Raw genomic sequence first — 18,899 nt, 5'->3', positions numbered from 1 at the left:
TGTCAATGCAAAGAGCCAAGCTAAAGGTGAGCCTTGTGCCACTCTGACCTCGAATTTGTGTTTTTACCAACATAGGTCAAAGGTTACTCGTAATACATGCAAGAGTTCACAAACCAGTCAGCTTGCCTCCTGTAAATATTATGCAAATGGACATACAGATGAATACAGGTGTTTAATCTCACACCTGACACAAGTATCAACACTCAAATGCATGTATTTCCTGCCTGCAAACACGGAGGACACAAATGCAGCAAGCATGCAATTGTACCTAAATGTGCTACAGATAAGAAGAAGAAAAACCACCAACGCACGCACAGGCAAATTTTTAATTCAACTCAGTCAGAGGAAAACTATAACAGGGAAGCAGTGAGAAGTGACTGCTTGGCTGAGTGGTCCAACTCCATCGGTGAGGAATGCTTTACGTGACAAGACCGCAAGACTTCAAAAGTCAGCATCTCATCTTCTTCCTCCCCCATGAACACAAAAGAATGTGTGGCAAGGCGCAAATATAAAACACAAGTGTTCCTGTTAAGAAAAAACCTACAACCCCCATGGACTGCACTGCACTCGTTCCAGCACATGAAGTTATTTCTTACTTCAGTTGAAACCGTCTGACTTTTTATGACTAAGCCAAGTTTGGAGTTGGCCTCCAACCAGAGCATTGTTTACCAGCATCCGACTTAATTACAGCTTTATGAAATCATGCTAAAAATATCCAAGAGCAGCAGGCTCGAAGAAAAGAAGTCAACGAGTCAGCAGAGCTCTCCTTTACCAGGTGAAAGTCGTGCATGCGTGTGTGTCGGGGGTGGGGTTACCTGCACAGTACTGTCAGCATTTCTTTATTGATGACACACCCTTCCTCCAGGGTAATGAAGGTAAACATAGGGATGCTATTTCAGACTGGAGAGGAACAGAAGCTGCTTTGTCCTCACACCCAAAAAGAAAAAAAGAAACCACAACAGGAGAGCATGGCACTTAATCTTAACTTCTCAGGCTTTGAATGTGGAGCTCTGCCACAGGTCTACCTCCAGCATCCTCACTGGCAGTTTATGTTGAACAAACTGATGAGGAAGCTGCTTTGAATTTGTAACAGTTACTTGACATTGAATGCTGTTCAACTACATCGAAGCTAGCTGAGGAAAAAGTATGTTTTAAATTTTTGAAATTGACAGTGTACGGTGATGTGAAGGTACAAAATCTTAACATACAAACGTTTTTCTAAAAGCCACAGAGTTGTGTTTATTTCAACGATGGCTCATTTATTCAGAGGTCATCCAGAAAAATATAATGAACTACTTTGTCCTGGATAAAATGTAGAAAAGTCAGCTCAGCTACTGAATATAATGGCCACCAGTTTCAGCTTGCATAGCTCACAGGTAAAAGCTCGAGTCATGCAGAACAAGTCAGTGTTGTGTATTTGCATAAGGCTGTGGCGATGCTCATCCACGATGACAATGCTGCTGATTGAGCACCACCCTGCACTACACAAGGGTCCAGTGTGTTGCTTGTGCTGGCCTGATGAGTGCTTTGCCCAGTCGTTCACAGCCATCAGGATGAAAGAATAAAGAGAAAAAGGGTTCAGCTTAGAAGGAGAAGGGTGCTTTTTGGGTTCAGGTATAATCCAAAAATAATTTAATTTAGTGTGCAGATAGTTAACTACATAGAAAAGGATTAAACTTATGTAAGCAAAATATATGAATATTATTACCTCCACAGAGGAGGTTATGTTTTTTGTAGTATTTGCATGAATGTGTGTCACTTTGTCAATCTGTAAACACCATAGCTCAAAAGGTTTTGAATGAATTTTGAAAACCTTTGTAGGGGTGTAGAGTGGGGTCATGTTAACAGTCCATTATAATTTGCTTTACATCCACCAAGTCAACTGAATCATTTATTGGCTGAAAAATGACAAACAGCCTTTTAACTATGATTCTTACAACTGTGGTTTGTATAGTCGACATATATAAAGTACTGTATAAAGATTTAAAATATCAAATATGGGTATAAAATATCAAATTTCACATTTGACCTCTGACCTCTCCTTCAAAGTCCTTTTTTAAGGTACTTTTTGAGTATAGTTGATGAATTTGATTATAGCTTTGTTATGCACATTACAATAACAGGTTATAACCTTCTGAGATTTTCAGTACATGTACTATGTTCCTGAATAAGTTCTTTTTTGGGAAGAAAATAAAAAATGTGTCATATTATTATTAATTATCATGCGTTAAAAAAACACCTACTCACAATCGTTCCTCCACTAAATATCCTATGTTATATAAATATCCTATTTATGTTGTAACCTGTGAGAAATTACCAATTAAAAGACAGTTTTATGTGATTCTGTGCAAAAATACAATCACATTATTATAATTAGGAATAATTAAAATAAAAGGTAAATGAACAGCATTTTCTCATCCTTCCAAAGTGCTTACCACTGCAAGCCACTTTCAACCACTTACACTTTTCATCTAGTCACAGCCCTTTCTTCACCTCACACACACTCACGCTGGTGATACTCTGGGGGTGTTTAAGGGGTTCAGTTTCTTGCCCAGATGCCAAAATATTTTATAGTTTTTACAGTGAAAAGCACAAACATTCCACAAACTCATGAATTTCACATCATAACGTTATAAATTATGGACAGAACTTCCTTGTCGTGCACCTGGCATGTAATGAACATAAGAATGATCTGGCCATGCCTGAATGAACCCATTAGGAACATTTATGTAACTGATAATAAAGCCTGAATGACAAAAAGAGAAATGAAGCCATAAATGTTCTGTATTCCATGTATGTAACAGCCGTCACAGGCAATGAAACAACAGAGGTGAGGTAGTGCTCGAAAGAACACATCTAGAAAAAAAAAAAAGTCAAAATGAAATCCACACGTTACACAATCCCTCTCTCCACTTCGTTTGAAAGTCATGAAACATGTCTTAAACTATAAAGTTGTAATGAGGACAATATGACAGTAATCCTTTGGTTCCAAAACTACAGATTAACTCCCCAGCTCTAATGAGGTGTTATACAATCGCTTAGCTCGCTGGAGTGCCAGGTTCACATTTCAAATAGGCTGCATCACCCAGCGTGAGTGATGGTCAGCGACGCTGGCAAGTTTTGATCCCTTATGGATTCAGCGTCGGGTGATGCTTGCTTCCTGCATGCAACGCTGGCGTGACAGCGATGACTCACGATGGCAGAATGCAATGAAGCAGGAAAGATCATTTCCAATCACACGATTAGCTTCGGAAGAATTACTATAGTAAACATGCTATTTTCAAAACACATTTATGGGCCACTTGTGGGATATCCATCTCTCAGGATTGGAGAAGACAACGTGGAATAAAGCCCCGAAACATCTTGGAAATGCAATCTACATTTTCTCCACTTGTTGCCTTAGTGCAAAAATAAACAGGATAAACAAGGCAGCAAGGAGTACACACCAGTGAACCACAGCAGCATGACCACTCACAGATGCACGGATGTTCTGAGTAACTGATGATCTTATGATGACAGAACATGTGAAGTTAATCTGGACTCAATATTTAGTGTGTTGGATATGAGAGGAATGGGCTCGCCTGAGAGTCAAGCTGTTAAGGCCAGGTGACTGGGTTTGAGCCAGTGCAGGGTAGTAAGACCATAAATCAGTATCACAGAATATTTTAAGATTCTGGCAGGATACCCCTGTGTTATTTATATTACTATTATTTTGGTATAAGTGGCCCTTTACGGAAGAATAGGTCATTCTTCTGTCAGGCCAATGTGGAAAATAAAACATGTATCATAATAATAAAAAAAAGAAATTAAACATAAACCAAACCAATAAATATCATCATCTTAAGCTTGTTCACAAAGATTAAATACAGGATGTGTGATATAGTGTTTGGTTATGGTTGGTTACTGTTTTGTTTTTTTTTTTGTTGCTACTAGATAGAGCAGAGATCTGAAGCTTTAAAAATGTGGACGTACCCTTTCACAAACTTAAGGCACAAATTCATTTGTCCTCAGGAGAAACAGCTGTGATTAGGTTTGCCTCACCTGTTTTTCTGTCACTGTTTGTGGAAATGAAGCAAAACAAGTCCAATAAATTTTTATAAGTGAAATTGCAAACAGCAGTCATGACTCTTTAGATAAATCTGTGGTCTCTTTTCTTCATTCCTATTCTGTTGTTAAGATATGTGAAACACTGATTTCATTTATGCAATAATAACCAGCACACTGGTACATGTGGTATACTGTCCAGTGCTAGTTTGAGTATTTCTGAAATGGTAAAGCTTGTGAGGTAGTCCTGGTTTTGACCAGCAGTACTTAACAGTGGATGGGACACACACACACACACACACACACACACACACACACACACACACTAGGGAAAAGTTGGTAAAGGAGTTGAAACATGTTCAAGGAATTCTAACTCAAGACTGACACAACTTAAAGTTACAGCTGCTAAAATCTCACCACTAGATGTCAGTATGTTGCAGATTGCAGTCAACTGAATTTTGTTTTCTTAACCCTCCCATGTCAAGTACATAGCTACGGTGGACGCTGCATGACTAACAACTCTATAAAACTTTGTGAAAGAAGTCGGATTAAGTGTATGAGTCAGTGAAGGTCACTTCTGTCTGATGATGTTAGACTGAGGTGAGCCACAGACAAAAAATTCAGTTAGTTGGAATTGGGATGTCCATCTGTGTTCAAGATGCATTTGTTCCTAATTCTAAGTTCATGAGAACACATCAATTTGTTGGAAAACACAATTACAAAATTCTTTTTTTCTGTTCAATAAGCCCCAAAATGACTGACTGTACCTTTAAAGGCACAGCTTACTCTACGGTGCCACCTTCAGCTCTGCTGTGTCTACTCAGAGTTAAACTGTGTCTGAGTGAAAATATATCTGAGTTTAATAACAACAGACAAGAAATGTTCAAGGTAAAATAACTTTTCTCTCTTTTTTTTTTAACCTAGCAGGGATGAGGGGACGCCTATTTTTGAATAAAACAAGCGTCTCTGGCATTAAACTGAGACGTTTACAGAAAAACAGGACAAGTTCATGAATATTGTTTGAGTTCATAAAGCTGAAAGTAGCAGTAGCAAAAGAAAGAAAGAAAAAGAAACAATAACAATATGGCTCCACAATAGACTCCACCAGTGCACATATAAGCAAAGCTGGTAAATAAACAACAACCCCCACCCACCCCCTTTAAATATTGCCAGAAATGTTTTTTTTCTTTTGCCAGGAATGGCCTTAATACTCTGTCCTAGAAATATAGCTATGTTAAAAAAAAAAAAAAGCTGCAAATTTCACAACATTATTCAAGGATGGAAGAAAAGCAGCTGAGAGTTAGAAAGGTTCAGTCTTCAAATCTTCACAAGAAAACAGCACCTGCAGAATCAGAGACGATATTAAAACGCTCAAATGTTGCTCGGCGGTGGTTGTTTTGATACCGCGTTTGTCAGGCAACAGATGTGAATCTGTGAAATATTTTATCTGAATATTTGATCATAATTTGGTTCGTTAATGCCAGCTTGTTACATAAGCATGCATGTCAGAGGTTGTTAGCACGAGCAACAGCTGTTTTGAAATCAAGCAGAAGCACGACGCCCGTGCTGACAACACAATGTTGTGTGAGATTTCTATAAATATTTACAAGACTAAGAAGTAAGATATTTATTGGCCAATGGTGCAAATGTAAAATTTATCTGCGCGGTTGACAGCGTTGTTAATAAATATCAGTCAAGAGTCTGCCAGGTGCTGATGTTTCTGGCTCTCAAAGCCCACTTTCCATCCTACATCCCACCCATTGGAATTTTAGGAGTCTCCAAATGGATCCCTGACGAGGGAAAAAAAGCTAATTTAGGTGTAGGGTGTTGTGGGATACATCTAAATACAACTAAATGACCACTGATGCAGGAGGTAATATGAGCGACCCGTAAACACGATCGCTTAAGCTTTAAATTTTGTAGCGGTGTATGTTGATTCGTGTTAACATTGGAATAAAATTAGGTTAGATCCACCAAGGTCTTCAAGGTCAACTTAATCATTTATTAGTTGAAAATTGACACAAAAACGCGTAACTTAGAAACTACGATTCTTACTTCTTACGTGTGGTGTGCATTATCAACAGAAAGTCCCATTTAAAGGTTTCAAATGTCACACGTGACCTCTGACCTCTCCTTTACTGTCAGTAGATTGATCGGGGATAATAATGCTACACAGAACTATTTAAAATTATGTTTCTTCCTGTCATTGTTTGTATTAAGAGCGTGTAGGCATATGGGAAATAATATTTGGGGATCCTAAACATCATGTCATGTTGGACTGCTGACCTCTTCTTCAAGGTCAAATAAGGTAAAACCTTCAACTTTTAAAATGTGTTTTATCTGTAAAATTATGCTTAAAATTTTGCTGCTTTTCTGCTTTTGTTTTTATTTGCAACATTTAGGAAATGAAATCTAACATGATGAAAATGGATTAAACTGGTGACTCCATCAAATGGACCAATCTGTATGCAAGAAGGCTGTATCGGGGAAAAAGGAATATAAACCAGAATTTTATTTTATTTTTCTAAATTAAAGCAAAAAGTCTAGATTGTGACTTTAATGTGATCCCTGTTTCCTTTTGGTGTAACTGAGTTTGACATCCAGCAACATGCTGAACAAAAGTTCCCAATCTGGAATGAATATTATGTAACATTTAGATGACCAGCTGTTTTATTTGGTACACCATACTGGGAATGAGTTCTTTGCCCTTCAGAACCTGACTTAATTTTTTAACCATCCTAACAGATTTTGCTCCACAATCAGAATCAGAATCAGAAAGGGTTTTTTTTTTTTGCCAAATGTTGAGCTGGTTTACAACATTAGGAAATTGCTGCAGTACTTAGTGCAAAACATACTGTAAGACAACACTTAAATAAACATAAAAAATTTAATTAAAAGTGCTAAGCAGATAGATAAATACATGAATTTCCTGTAAAAGGTGCTCTGTTGGATTGCGATCTGGTAACTGTGGAGGCCATTTGAGTGCAGTGAACTCATTGTCATGTTTAAGAAACCAGTTTGTGATGATTTGATCTTTGTGACATGGTCCATTATCCTGCTGGAAGCACGCTGTCATAAAGATGAACACAGTCAGTACAAATACTCGATAAGCTGTGGTGTTTAAATGGTGCTCCGTTGGTGCCCAAAGTGTGTCAATACAATATATCCCACACCACCAGGCAGGATTCATGCATTCAAGTTGTTTATGTCATAGCATGACTCTGCCATCTGAATGTTGCAGCAGAAACTGAGACATATCCAACCAGTCATTGTTGTTCCAAATATTTGTTGTCCAATTTCATTGTGTTTGTGTGAATGATGGCCTCAGTTTTCTGTTCTTAGCTGAAAGGGTTCGTCTTCTGCTGCTGTAGCCCATCATCTAATTTAAGAGAAGAGGTGCTCTTCTGCATATTTTGTTTGTAATGATTGATTGTTTGGGTTAATTTCACCAATCTATCAGGTCGTGGCCCTCTGAACACTCTCATCTCATCTCTGGCATCATATTTTCTCTTCTTCCAGGCTGTTTTCTATAAACCTTACAGATGCTTATGTGGGGAAAATCCCAGTAGAGTAGTATCCCATAGTAGTAGTAACACTCAGACCAACCCGTCACTTTAGGGGTGACCTAAATCAATACTCATGTTAACTAAAAGTTGAACAGGGATACATAACAAAGTGCCAGTTGAGGTGATTTGAAATGAATGATATATCCAATAATGTAGCTTGTTTTTTTTTCTTGCTTTATTGGCTAGGCAGACAAAAAACTGGAAAAATAAGTCATTAAATGCTACTGAAAAAAACAAAACAAAAAATGAAATGGAAGATATGGATTTGTGGACAGGTGTGTTTTATACACATAACAAGTTGAAATCATGAGTATCTATAACTGATTGATTGTAATCTGTGTAATCTGTGTGTCTGTTTTCCAAACAGAAAAAACCTCATATCGTAACTTTCCGTTGGTTGGAAAGGAACAAAAAGGAATGTAAGGGCCCCACATTTAGGAAAGCACAATTCCAGGAAGAAGGCTATTGCATACCAGAGCAAATAAAGAGTTAATAAAATTCCTACAGTGCCTGGCCTTTTATCTCAGTAGTAATAAAAACAGAGTGAAATAAGTAACTATGAATAGACCATGAATATCACATAATGGATGTCTGCCAAAAGTGAGCTCACACTGTGTTCTACTGACCCTTGGCTGTGGAAGTGTATCAGATTCACCCGTCTCCAAACCAAACACTACACTGTCTTTGAACTTGTCAAAATGTATTAATGAACAACAACAACAACAACAACAACAAACTGATTTGGATACAACAGCCGTTTGGCTCTGGGTGGTTAGATTTTTGTTATTAGTACACTTTGTTTTGGAAATTCTGCAGCAGGAAATGCACCAACAGCTTGCAAAGCAAATAAAGTACAACTAATTTAAGAACAGGAAGGGATCACGTTGAAACAGATCACTGACTCATCTTTTGGCCCGTGAAGCTGCAGTGGCATTGCCATGACACCACTGTGTACATGTATTCTTGGCATCTAAACTCCGATAGACCACAATACATGTCGAAGGCAAGATATTATGAACAAACTGGGAAGAACTTTTAATCTACTACTACTAATACAGTTCATCAAAAGACGCAGAGAAAATAGAAAATGTCTTCACTGCTTTTAAAAGAAGCTTGTTTGTCATAGTTTATTAAACAGAGTCACTGTTGAATATTTGTTTAGTACTGTGCTATAGCTTTTAGTAGGGTAGTATTGCAGTATTATATTATTCTAGGGTATTTAGAAATTATATCTCCTAACTTTCTCTATAAAAAGGTACTTTTTGCAATTACCCAATGCAAATTTCAACTAAATAAAATTCACCACTAAAGGGCAGCGTTTCACCAAAAACATATATTATACACTGCTGTGGGAAAAAAACAAAACGCAGCATTTATTTTGAGATCCAGTGCAAACTGTCTGGTAGATAGCTATGAAGCACAAACAGTCTATTCCAGTGGAAAGCTCCCCTGATACTTTCTCTCGTTTTTAGAATTGTTTAGAATTTAGAATTTCACACTACAACCTGGTTTGCCTCTTACCTGTAATTCTTTTTATTTAATTTAATAACTGTGCAGTACTCTCTGTTTATAGTAACCACTGTCCTTAATGTAAATATGTAAGAAAAATTGTGTATGTTTCTGTTCCGTTTCCTGTGTACTGTTTGTTTGTATATTTGTCTTTTTGGCTGCTGTTACAACCAAATTTCCCTCTTGTGGGACAATTAAAGGATTATTCTATTCTATTCTATTCTACCTTTTTTTTGTAAATCCCCAAAAGTTGATTCTGTTCTTCTGGACGAGGCATTTTCAATGGAAGAAATATTTTTTCTCCAGAAGAACAAAATCAACTTTGGCCCCACAGGAGTTAGTGTAAGAGCTGGAGTTGGAATAACATTCTCTTACCATTATTTGCTGTCCCATTTATTAGAACATCTGTCCTTCCACACTAATGTCAGTTTATTTGTAAAATCCTCACATACTGTATATGGGTTTTAAAAATAAGTAGAAAATAAAAATAAGATACTATACGCCTACCCTAGATATAATAATCGTAGGCTTGATCTTTACATGTTGTATTTAGAAACAAGAAAACATCTACACCCATTCCTCTTAACCCACCACAGCAAGTTTCAGGTTAGCATTTACAATATATGCAGCTGTTGAAACACAAGCAACAGCAAAGACTGTTTCTAAGGAAACAGTCTTAGCCTCATTTCTAAGAAATTTCTATGGGGGATACAGGAACAAGGCCTCTAGAACACAGCACAGATGATTCATTTTACCACACCTTCTTTTTAAGCCTGTTGTTGCCACGACCACAGGAGGTGCAGTTTCACTTTCTGCGGGTAATAAGCCTGTGTATATACAACACATAGTTGGAACCACAATTGGACCCAGAAGAAAGACAGATGCATCCGTTCATGCATTGGCTTTACAATTTTCAATACTACTTGTATTGTGATCATTTATTTAAGTATTTGCACCATCAGGGTGTGCCAACAAAAAGGCAGCGCAGCTTAGAGAGAAAATAAACAGTAATCTACACACAGTCCGTGTTTATTGGCTTCAAATCTTGACGTTTCCACAGTTTTTAACATCGCGTTTCTCCAGCCTGGGAGCACACCACCAAAACCTACAGTGCCATTAGCCACGCACTGTACTTTTTTAAAAAGAATTACTGTGGGGACATAAAGGCCCATCAAACAACTGAACATCTGGCCTACTTTGCTTGTGGCGAAGGCATTTATAGTTGAGTTAACAGAATCGGTTCTTTCAAGGATGTAAAATTGGCGCACTATGAGGCAGTTACTCATTCTTTTTTTTAAGGATGCTCCAAACTAGCCACTAAAGAGATCATTACTCAAATGTTTTACATGGAAGAAAAGGACGGGCTGCCAAAAAGACGTGTAAGGCAGTTTACGGGCAGTATTTTCTGTGGAAGGGAGTGAACTCCCTTTTCCTGGACTTTGGCTTGTGTTAAAAATAGTGTGTGTTGTAGAAATGCACTGTAATCAGAAATAGATCAAATCCATAGAAGCATGGTGTGGGTTGTGATATGTAACATCTTTTTCAAGTCGAGCTGATTTTAAGTTTAATATTGTAGTAAATTAAATAATAAATTTAATAGCTAACCTTAGCCGTTAGCTCGTATCATTTTTTCATATTGCACCGCTAATTAATGAAGCATTTTATGGTTTCTGATCATTCAACATAGAGTAGGGGAGACTGGGGATAGTTGTAACGTGGGTCAGTTGTAACACTTCCAATTTCTCCAATCAGGGCTAAGTTTCAAATGATGTGACTCATTCTGTGCATGCCCAACTCAGTTCTGCTATCACATGTGAAAAATCAGCACATTTTGTCAAACACAGACAATTTAACACGAAAAAAAGTAATTTGTAAGCCAAAAAGTAAGTTTTTCTACTTTATTTCAATTTCTAATAGCAGTATCTGCTTTGCAGTTAAACTCATCAAACTTAAATTATGTTTTTTGTATGTCTATGGGGATATATTCTGTGTAGGTCTTTAGTGCTATATTTTAGCCATTGGCTGTAATGTTAGCTAGTTCATGGCTATAGGAGTCTGGGTCAGTTGTAACAGCAACAGTCTGGGTAAGTTGTAACAATAATGCAGATGTTACAACTTACCACACTATTACTTTAACTTATATTAAACAAGTTGGGGCAACGACATCAGCAGAGAGAGGTTCACTGGTCGCTTTTGTATATGCGGTGAATGCCATTGGCAACACAATTCCACCACTGTTTGTGTTCCCACACATACATTATGCAGACCACTGTGTCAGAGATGGACCAGTAGGAAGTATTGGTAGTGGAAATAAATCAGGATGGGTGCAAGAAACAGATTTCCTCATCTTTCTGAAGCACTTTGCAAACCACACCAAGGAAAGCCATGATAAAAAGTAATGGAATTGCGATGCTGGTGAACAACTACATTTTTTCAGCTTCATTGTTATGTTCAAAATTGGTGCAAGAGTTGTAGGTTATAATGCCCACTGAGGCAATGAGGCCAAACTCAAGGAAGACCAACCAAAGTTAATGAAATATTCAGTTGCAGAAAATTCCATAATTTGTCTTTTTTGGGGGGTTGGAATATGTTCGAAAGCTAGATTTCTGCATTCTGTCACACACACACACTGCCTGACCTGTCTCCCCAATGTGATGTTTGTGTATTGTATGTACGGTCGGCAAGGTCTGTCATCTCAGTTGTGGGCAAAAGACCTGCAACTGACAAATAAAGGCTATCTCTCTCTCTCTCTCTCACACACACACATAGCTACATCACCTTGAATCACCTTGCTGTTGAATTGTGCTATACAAATAAACTTGCCTTGCCTTGCCTTGCCTTGCCTACATAAATGGCTCTAAGTGCATTCATGTGTTGAATAAACAAAGATTACATGTTAATGTTTTGTTAGTATCCTTATTTCATTGTGTTACATTTCACCCCAGGATATGTTACAACTAACCCAGACTATGGGGTTAATTGTAACATTTCACTCTTTGTGTTTGAGGCCATATCATGCAATGGGTAATTGTGCTGCAGAGAAAATAGCTGCACTATTTAATAGCCGAGACATGTAAATACTTTGCATTACATTTTGAATCCACTACCTTAAAAGAGCTCTAATTTACAGACAGAAATGTCAAAAATGTTACAACTATCCCCGGTCTCCCCTACATGCCTGGCAGCTACATCCCCAATCTGGAGGCCTAACCAAGTTTTTTTTTTCTTTATTTTGGTAATTTGCAAGTTTGATGCAAAGATCGGCCTCTTAAATATCTGAAAACGTTAGCTGTAGCGGACAGAGATCGAAAAACATGTTTAACCTTTATACGCTTCGTTAATTAGGATGCCTGCAAGCAGCTACCAGTGATTGAGAGCAGCACTTTTTAAGAGATCACTTGGAAGTGCACAAAAGCACACTCTTCTTTCCTAAATTGCCACACTGCATGCGGTTGCCATAACAGCACAGCGCTAATTTACACATGGTTAGCTTTTTGCAGCTACTTAAAACTAACAGATGGCTCGCTAACACTCAAACGGAGTCATCCAACACACACATTTAAATTTATTTCAGTTATTAACACATTTAAACCCAAAATAACTGCCTTAAAGCATGCAAGACCACAGAGTGTCCTCTGTTAACCCCTCTAAACAACCGATTCCTTCACAGTTGCTGAAAGAAAAGACCAAAAATATGTAAATGGACTTGCAAACAAGTCTTCCATTTGCACAATCAAATACAAACCTTTGACAGAGAGAAGCAATGTAGTTAGGTCAATTTGCAAAACCCCTGAAATGCAAAAAAATATTTCAACACTTTCTCAAAGAGAGAGGTGGGGGCTGGAGTAATAAATCAGAATTATGTAAGTATCTATTAGTCACGCTATTTGTGGACTGCTGTGTCGATTATAGTCTCTATCTACGTGTTTTTGGTCTGACTGACTGTACATGTGGGGTGGATGGGGTTGACATGAACTGTCCCACAGTCCCTCCCACTGGGTATGGCATTCAGGTACAACTCCCTCCCTTCTACTATAAAGCCTCTCATGTTAGCAGCATAAACTTCAGACTTCAACTCATGGTAAAGTCTTTACAGCTTTCACCAAAAAACAAACAAAAAAAAGAACAAAACACAGCTAAAGTAGTAAAGAACAAACTTGGATGTGCACCATTAATTTTGTACATCACAACACAAACTAGAGCCAGAGGTAAGTGAATTTGTCGCTGATTTCTATTTGAGTAAGTTTTGTAAAGAATTTAAATTCTGCAAAATTGGTGAAAAAATTCTGAATCACTGGAAGAAAATATTTTATTTACTTATGCTGTTCTGTGCAGAAAACTCTACATGTTACTGCAATAATGTGTCTAAAAGAGCTTCATCACTCAGATGTTGTGGTAATAGATAAGGCATGACCGCTTCAGTGCCATTTCTGTCTGTTTACCATTGGCAGCTCCCAGCCAACATGAGATTATCTCTGCACACCATCATCTGCTGCTGTGTTTTCACCACAGTCCTGCCATTGGTAAAAGGGGCCACAGGAGAGACCAACACCAGCCTGAGAAAAAGGTAAGCTGCCTGACAAAAGAACCCTCTCAGAACATTGTGTTCATTCTACATTCATCTAGTAGAAGATGCCCACTGTTGGTAACACAAGGAACTTTTATGCCAAGTAGATTCTGAATTTTAGTTTTTTCTTGACATAAGGGATTATTAAGCCAATAATGATAGATATATGTTTTTTTTTACTTGAATATAGTATAGCTACATCAGCACTACATTTCATAATGGGCAAAGTTGTAGTGTCTTCAGTGGACACTGTCTCTGAATGTTTTTGGCATTTATTCATTGCAATTTCCTTTTACTCACTACATGTACGTGTGTATGAACATATTTAGATTGTATAACATGCTTTGAGTGGTTGAGAGTAGAAAAGTGCTATATATATATATATATATATATATATATATATATCACTTAACATCAGTGATAATGTGACAGAGTTGAAGTTCTGTGGTTAACAACCTGTTTGTTCTTTGTGGCAGGTCTAGAGTATGGCTGCAGAGCTATATGAAGAGAGACTTGCGCAGTCGCTTAGTGACAGGCGATGACCAACACTCTGGTGGACCGCAGCAGGACAGGCTTGCCAAAACTCTCCCAACCCCATCAAGGTAACAAGAAACACTGGATTGGTGACCTAGAGTCACATAGTCATTCAGTGTGCTCCTAGTTATTTTCCTACTTAGAATACCTCCATGGCTGTCATTTATGTGTATGAAAGCTGTCTGACGCTAGAGGTGTTCAAATTTTAAAAGTGTTAAAATTCAGAATTTTGAAGCATCTATTTTTGTTCAAGACGCTACAAATGAAGTCTGAAAATGATCCATTCTCTACTGGATAAAACATGCAAAAATCTAGATATGAAACATTTTGGATTTTACACACTGTGAACATATTATGTGTTGCCAAGCTAGACTTAACAGCACCTCTAAAGCAGTAAATCTTCCCTTTTTTTCCCAGCTTTGGCCCAAATATAAGGTCCAGGAGGTCAACGTCAAGTCAATCTGGTTGCCTCCTAATCACATGTATATACCACGACTTGTTCTACCGATTGAGCCTGACAAAGAAGAACCATCAAACAGACGCCACTGCTCCTAAATCAAAGATGGGACCGGGTGGCTTTGGACGTCGCCGCCGCTCACTTCTGGATGCCACTCAGCTCGTCCTCGAGACAGGAACGCATAGATGCAGCACGGAAACTGGTCAGCGAGTCAGCAACCCCAAAAGCACCCACACGGTGGCCTAAGGCAGGCATGAGAAAGCAAAGGAGAGTCCCTGTTGGGGTTATGTGAGCACTGCAGATGAAGATTAGTCCATGCAGAACTTTTATTCCACAGATTCGGCGCTAGATATAGCGAAAGACTGGCTGCTACATCTGCACAGCCCATCAGAGGAAGCTCAAACCACTCTGGATGAAAGGAAGATTGAAATAAATCAAACTGAGACGTTTGTGTGCACATGCTTAGGTTCAGGTTTCAGTGTCTCTGAACAAGTGTTTGATTTATTGATGAATTCAAGCCAGACCTATGGGACTTGACAAGAATGTCTGTCTCTTCTTCAGCATCCAAAGCGAGCTTGGCAGCTGAGACAGAAGACAATTCACGAGGATCTTCTCCGAAACACAAAACTTGGAGGAACACATTCTGCAACAAGGGAGCCTTTTTATTTGACTTTTTCTTCAAGGAATCAGCATTACTGGGCCCCAAACTATCAAATGCAGAATCCTCACAAAACTGAACTGAATGTACTGAATTGCTTGTTAGCTACAATTTTTATATATAGATAAACATATAAAACATGTACCTTATATGTTAAAATATGAAAGACTACCTTATAATGTATGCAACTATAATTTCCAGCAACAAAACTACATATTAAACATCTTTAGTTTAACTTCAGTGAAGTATCCGATGTATCTGAAATGTGTCAATTTTTTTGTTTTGCTTTTTTATTTCTATGTATGTATCTAAACAATGAGTTGTACCATTTGCCTTCACTTGATTACACCTTTTTGGAACTTACTCATATTTAACATGTCTTATGGATATTTATCTGCACCTGAAGCAAAGCAGGCCTTTTAGTTTGGGGCTGAGCTTTCACTTAAAGGGAAGGAGAAGGATTGATGAAAGTGCTGTGCTGCCATCTAGCTTTGCAGCGGGCTTATGTGTAACAAATGCAGGCCAAGCCATTTCAAAGCATCTACTTTGGTGTGTTAAATGTTAGGTTTGACATTTATCGCCTCCTATATTTGAATGTTATAAATCATAATCATTTGCTCACAATTCAGCTGAAATTACTTGAAAAGGTATTACTGAACCAGATTAATGTCTTGCTTCGAATACCAGGAACTGTAATAATTTTCAGTAATAAATGAACAAATAAAACAATAAAATTAACTTGAAGAAACCTTTATTCTGTGATCCACATCAATTATTTACCTTGTGTGTGTGTGTGTGTGTGTGTGTGCGTTCGTGTTAGGGGGAAATACATGGCGTGTCCCTTGTCATTTAAGGATTGCGTGTGCTGTTTAATAAAATTAAACTCTGAGTCATATTGAGAGCAAAATATGTGACCCAGTGGTTTACATTCCATTCTAAAAATAGCACTACTCATCACCTGCACTGTCTCAAGAAACACATGTACTAAAATTACATTTGTATTGGGTAAACATGTTGCTCGGATTGTGTAAGTTCGACCTCCTGGGACAATAAATTATGTTTTGGCAAAGACAGTCCAAGTTCTGCGTAATGGAGAGGAGTGTGCTCTTTTATATATTAGAAACACTTACATGAGGGCTAGAAAGATATAATCACTGTGGAATGTGACCCCCCACCCAACCCACCCACCCACACGCACACGCACCTCCCTGTATGCTGAGTGGTCACAGTGCCCTGAAATGATAAACAGATTTGACGTAAATGACATAAATTTGACATAAAAACATCAACTTCCCCTCTAGGAGGATTAAATGCTATGATGGTCTCTGGCTTTGCTATGGGTTTGTTTGCAAAGAATCCTACAAACATTTGAAATATTCAATTATAAAAAGCTCATATTTCACCCATTGCTGTTGCCTGTGTTATTTAATGTGCAAGTAATGAACAAATGGCACACAGACATGTGAAGTTTTCTTCCTCTTGTCAAGTCCAGTAAAGAACTATCTGGGCCAACGAAACTCTGCAACAAGCACTGCGATAAAAACAGCCTGCGTTACATTTCCATTTCTGCCACGTGGAAGGTTCATGATATATCCAGCACACAAAATAAAGATGTTGGAGTGGTTCATCAACATATTGCATGTGCAGTATCTTGAAAATGGTCAAAGTACACCCTTTCATTTCTAAGGATTTACATATCAGGACATACAGTAAAAGCTAAATTGCAGAAGCTGTGTATGCAAAACTAACTAACTAACTAACTACCATAGGAATTCAAAGATTAGGTAACAACCACGTGCTGTTAATCAAGTGCACCTAATTAACTGATCAACAGCAAGTTTGAGTGCCTCAATAAAAACACAGACATGCTGTCAGTTTGCTGGTGTGGAGCAGTGAGGTACATGTTAATACGTTAAAACGTCACTCATCCAAGTGACTTCCTCAGTCTCAGCTGACTGCAGGTTTGCCCAATCTTATAAACACTACCTTTGCACGATGACTGAAACCAGCCCACTGAAGGAACAATGGGCTGTGAGGTCAGCTGTTTGATCATTAATATGCACATTTTCATGAGTACTACTTAAAGAGTTGGGGAATGGCTCCAGTCACAGCATTGTAAGATGGCCTCCTTGACTCTCCGCTCAAACCAGCATTCCTCCCTGTCCAGGGTATATACATCCTCATCACTGAATGAGTGGCCCTGGCCTGTAGGTGTAGACAGACTGCAGAGTCCTGGCCTGATGAGTTAGCTCTTCTGTGTTATGACAGCTCGTCAGGCCAGGACTCTGCATTTATGCTGGTTTGAGTCATTATGCACATGTACTGTTTCTCCCACTGAAAACGCTACGTCCAGATGAACAGAATACATTTTGGGGGATTTCCTTACCTGGAAGATTGAGCATGCATCAGGACACTGTGAGGGTCATGTTTTTCGACTTTTCTAGTGCATACAATACCATCAGGCTAACCCTCCTGGGTCATAAGCTGACAGGAATGCAGGTGGATACCTCTCTTGTGTCCTGGATTATTGATTACCTGACAGGAAGACCACAATATGTGCCTTCAACATTGTGTGTGTCTGACAAGGTGATCAGCAACACGAGGCCACCACAAGGTACCATCCTCTCCTTTCCTCTTCACCCTCTACACCACAGACTTCAGCCACTACACACAGACCTGCCATCTTCAGAAGTTTTCTGATGACTCTGCAGTGGGTGGATGCATCAGTGAGGGTGATGAGTCAGAGTACCGGGCTGTGGTTGACCCATTTGTCACATGGTGTGAGCAGAATCATCTGCACCTCAACGTGACAAAGACCGAAAAATTGATCATAAATACCTTGGAGAACACATAGATAATAAACTGGACTGGGACCTTAAGTGCATGAACGCATGTCTGCAAATGTGAATGAAGTGAAGCAACGCTCTCCACAACAATCTGAGAGACTGATATGTCATACAGAAAATGATTACTTCAGCTTATTTGTGCTAAAGGTGGGTCTACAAGCTATTAACAGATGGGCAACATGATGCTATGTCAACACAAGACAACCCAGAGTCTCCACTTTTGTGTTAAAAGTTCAGACTTCAAACTTTATACCAGTTTTTAAATTGTGTTGATAAGACACGTAAAACCAGTTATGCTAAAAATGTACATAATGTTTTTCCTGAATACTATCGTTATGTTTACTGCAGGAAGAAACTGTAAAAACAGCGTTTTCTAAGGAGAGCGCTTGAAAGTGATACACCTCCTGCTTTCAGGCCTGCAGGTATCAGGCTTATGATGTTTCATTTATCTTATAGTGGACAGAAATTATTGTTTGAAGTGGCAAAAATAATTTGTGTGGCATCTTATCTGATGCAGAACGCCTGATTGTTCTGCAAATAGTTAGAAATGGATATAAAAAAAACAAAGTGTCCATTGTAGTTGTTTATGTGCAAGTATACCATCAACACTGACACCAATACAAGAAAACAGCCTTTGCATAGCTGTCCACTGTAGTGACCACTATGCGTGAAAGGGCTAATTACTAAGTAAGTTGCTCAACACTGCTAATAAAAAATA

The 18,899-nt window shown here is 38.4% G+C and overlaps 1 protein-coding gene across 1 annotated transcript; it reads left to right on the top strand.

Annotated features, from left to right (window-relative positions):
• The first annotated feature begins 12,354 nt into the window (after positions 1-12,354).
• Positions 12,355-16,499, top strand: admb (adrenomedullin b). Its single transcript, XM_085165802.1, has 4 exons — positions 12,355-13,327; positions 13,571-13,686; positions 14,163-14,288; positions 14,638-16,499. The coding sequence occupies exons 2-4, from the start codon at positions 13,583-13,585 to the stop codon at positions 14,921-14,923; spliced, it is 516 nt and encodes a 171-aa protein (XP_085021928.1). The 5' UTR covers positions 12,355-13,327; positions 13,571-13,582; the 3' UTR covers positions 14,924-16,499.
• Positions 16,500-18,899: the final 2,400 nt, after the last annotated feature.

The sequence above is a fragment of the Neolamprologus multifasciatus genome, chromosome 7 (assembly GCF_963576455.1).
Source record: "Neolamprologus multifasciatus chromosome 7, fNeoMul1.2, whole genome shotgun sequence".
In the NCBI taxonomy this organism is placed as follows: domain Eukaryota; kingdom Metazoa; phylum Chordata; class Actinopteri; order Cichliformes; family Cichlidae; genus Neolamprologus; species Neolamprologus multifasciatus.
This window is presented reverse-complemented; position numbering and strand designations above follow the sequence as displayed.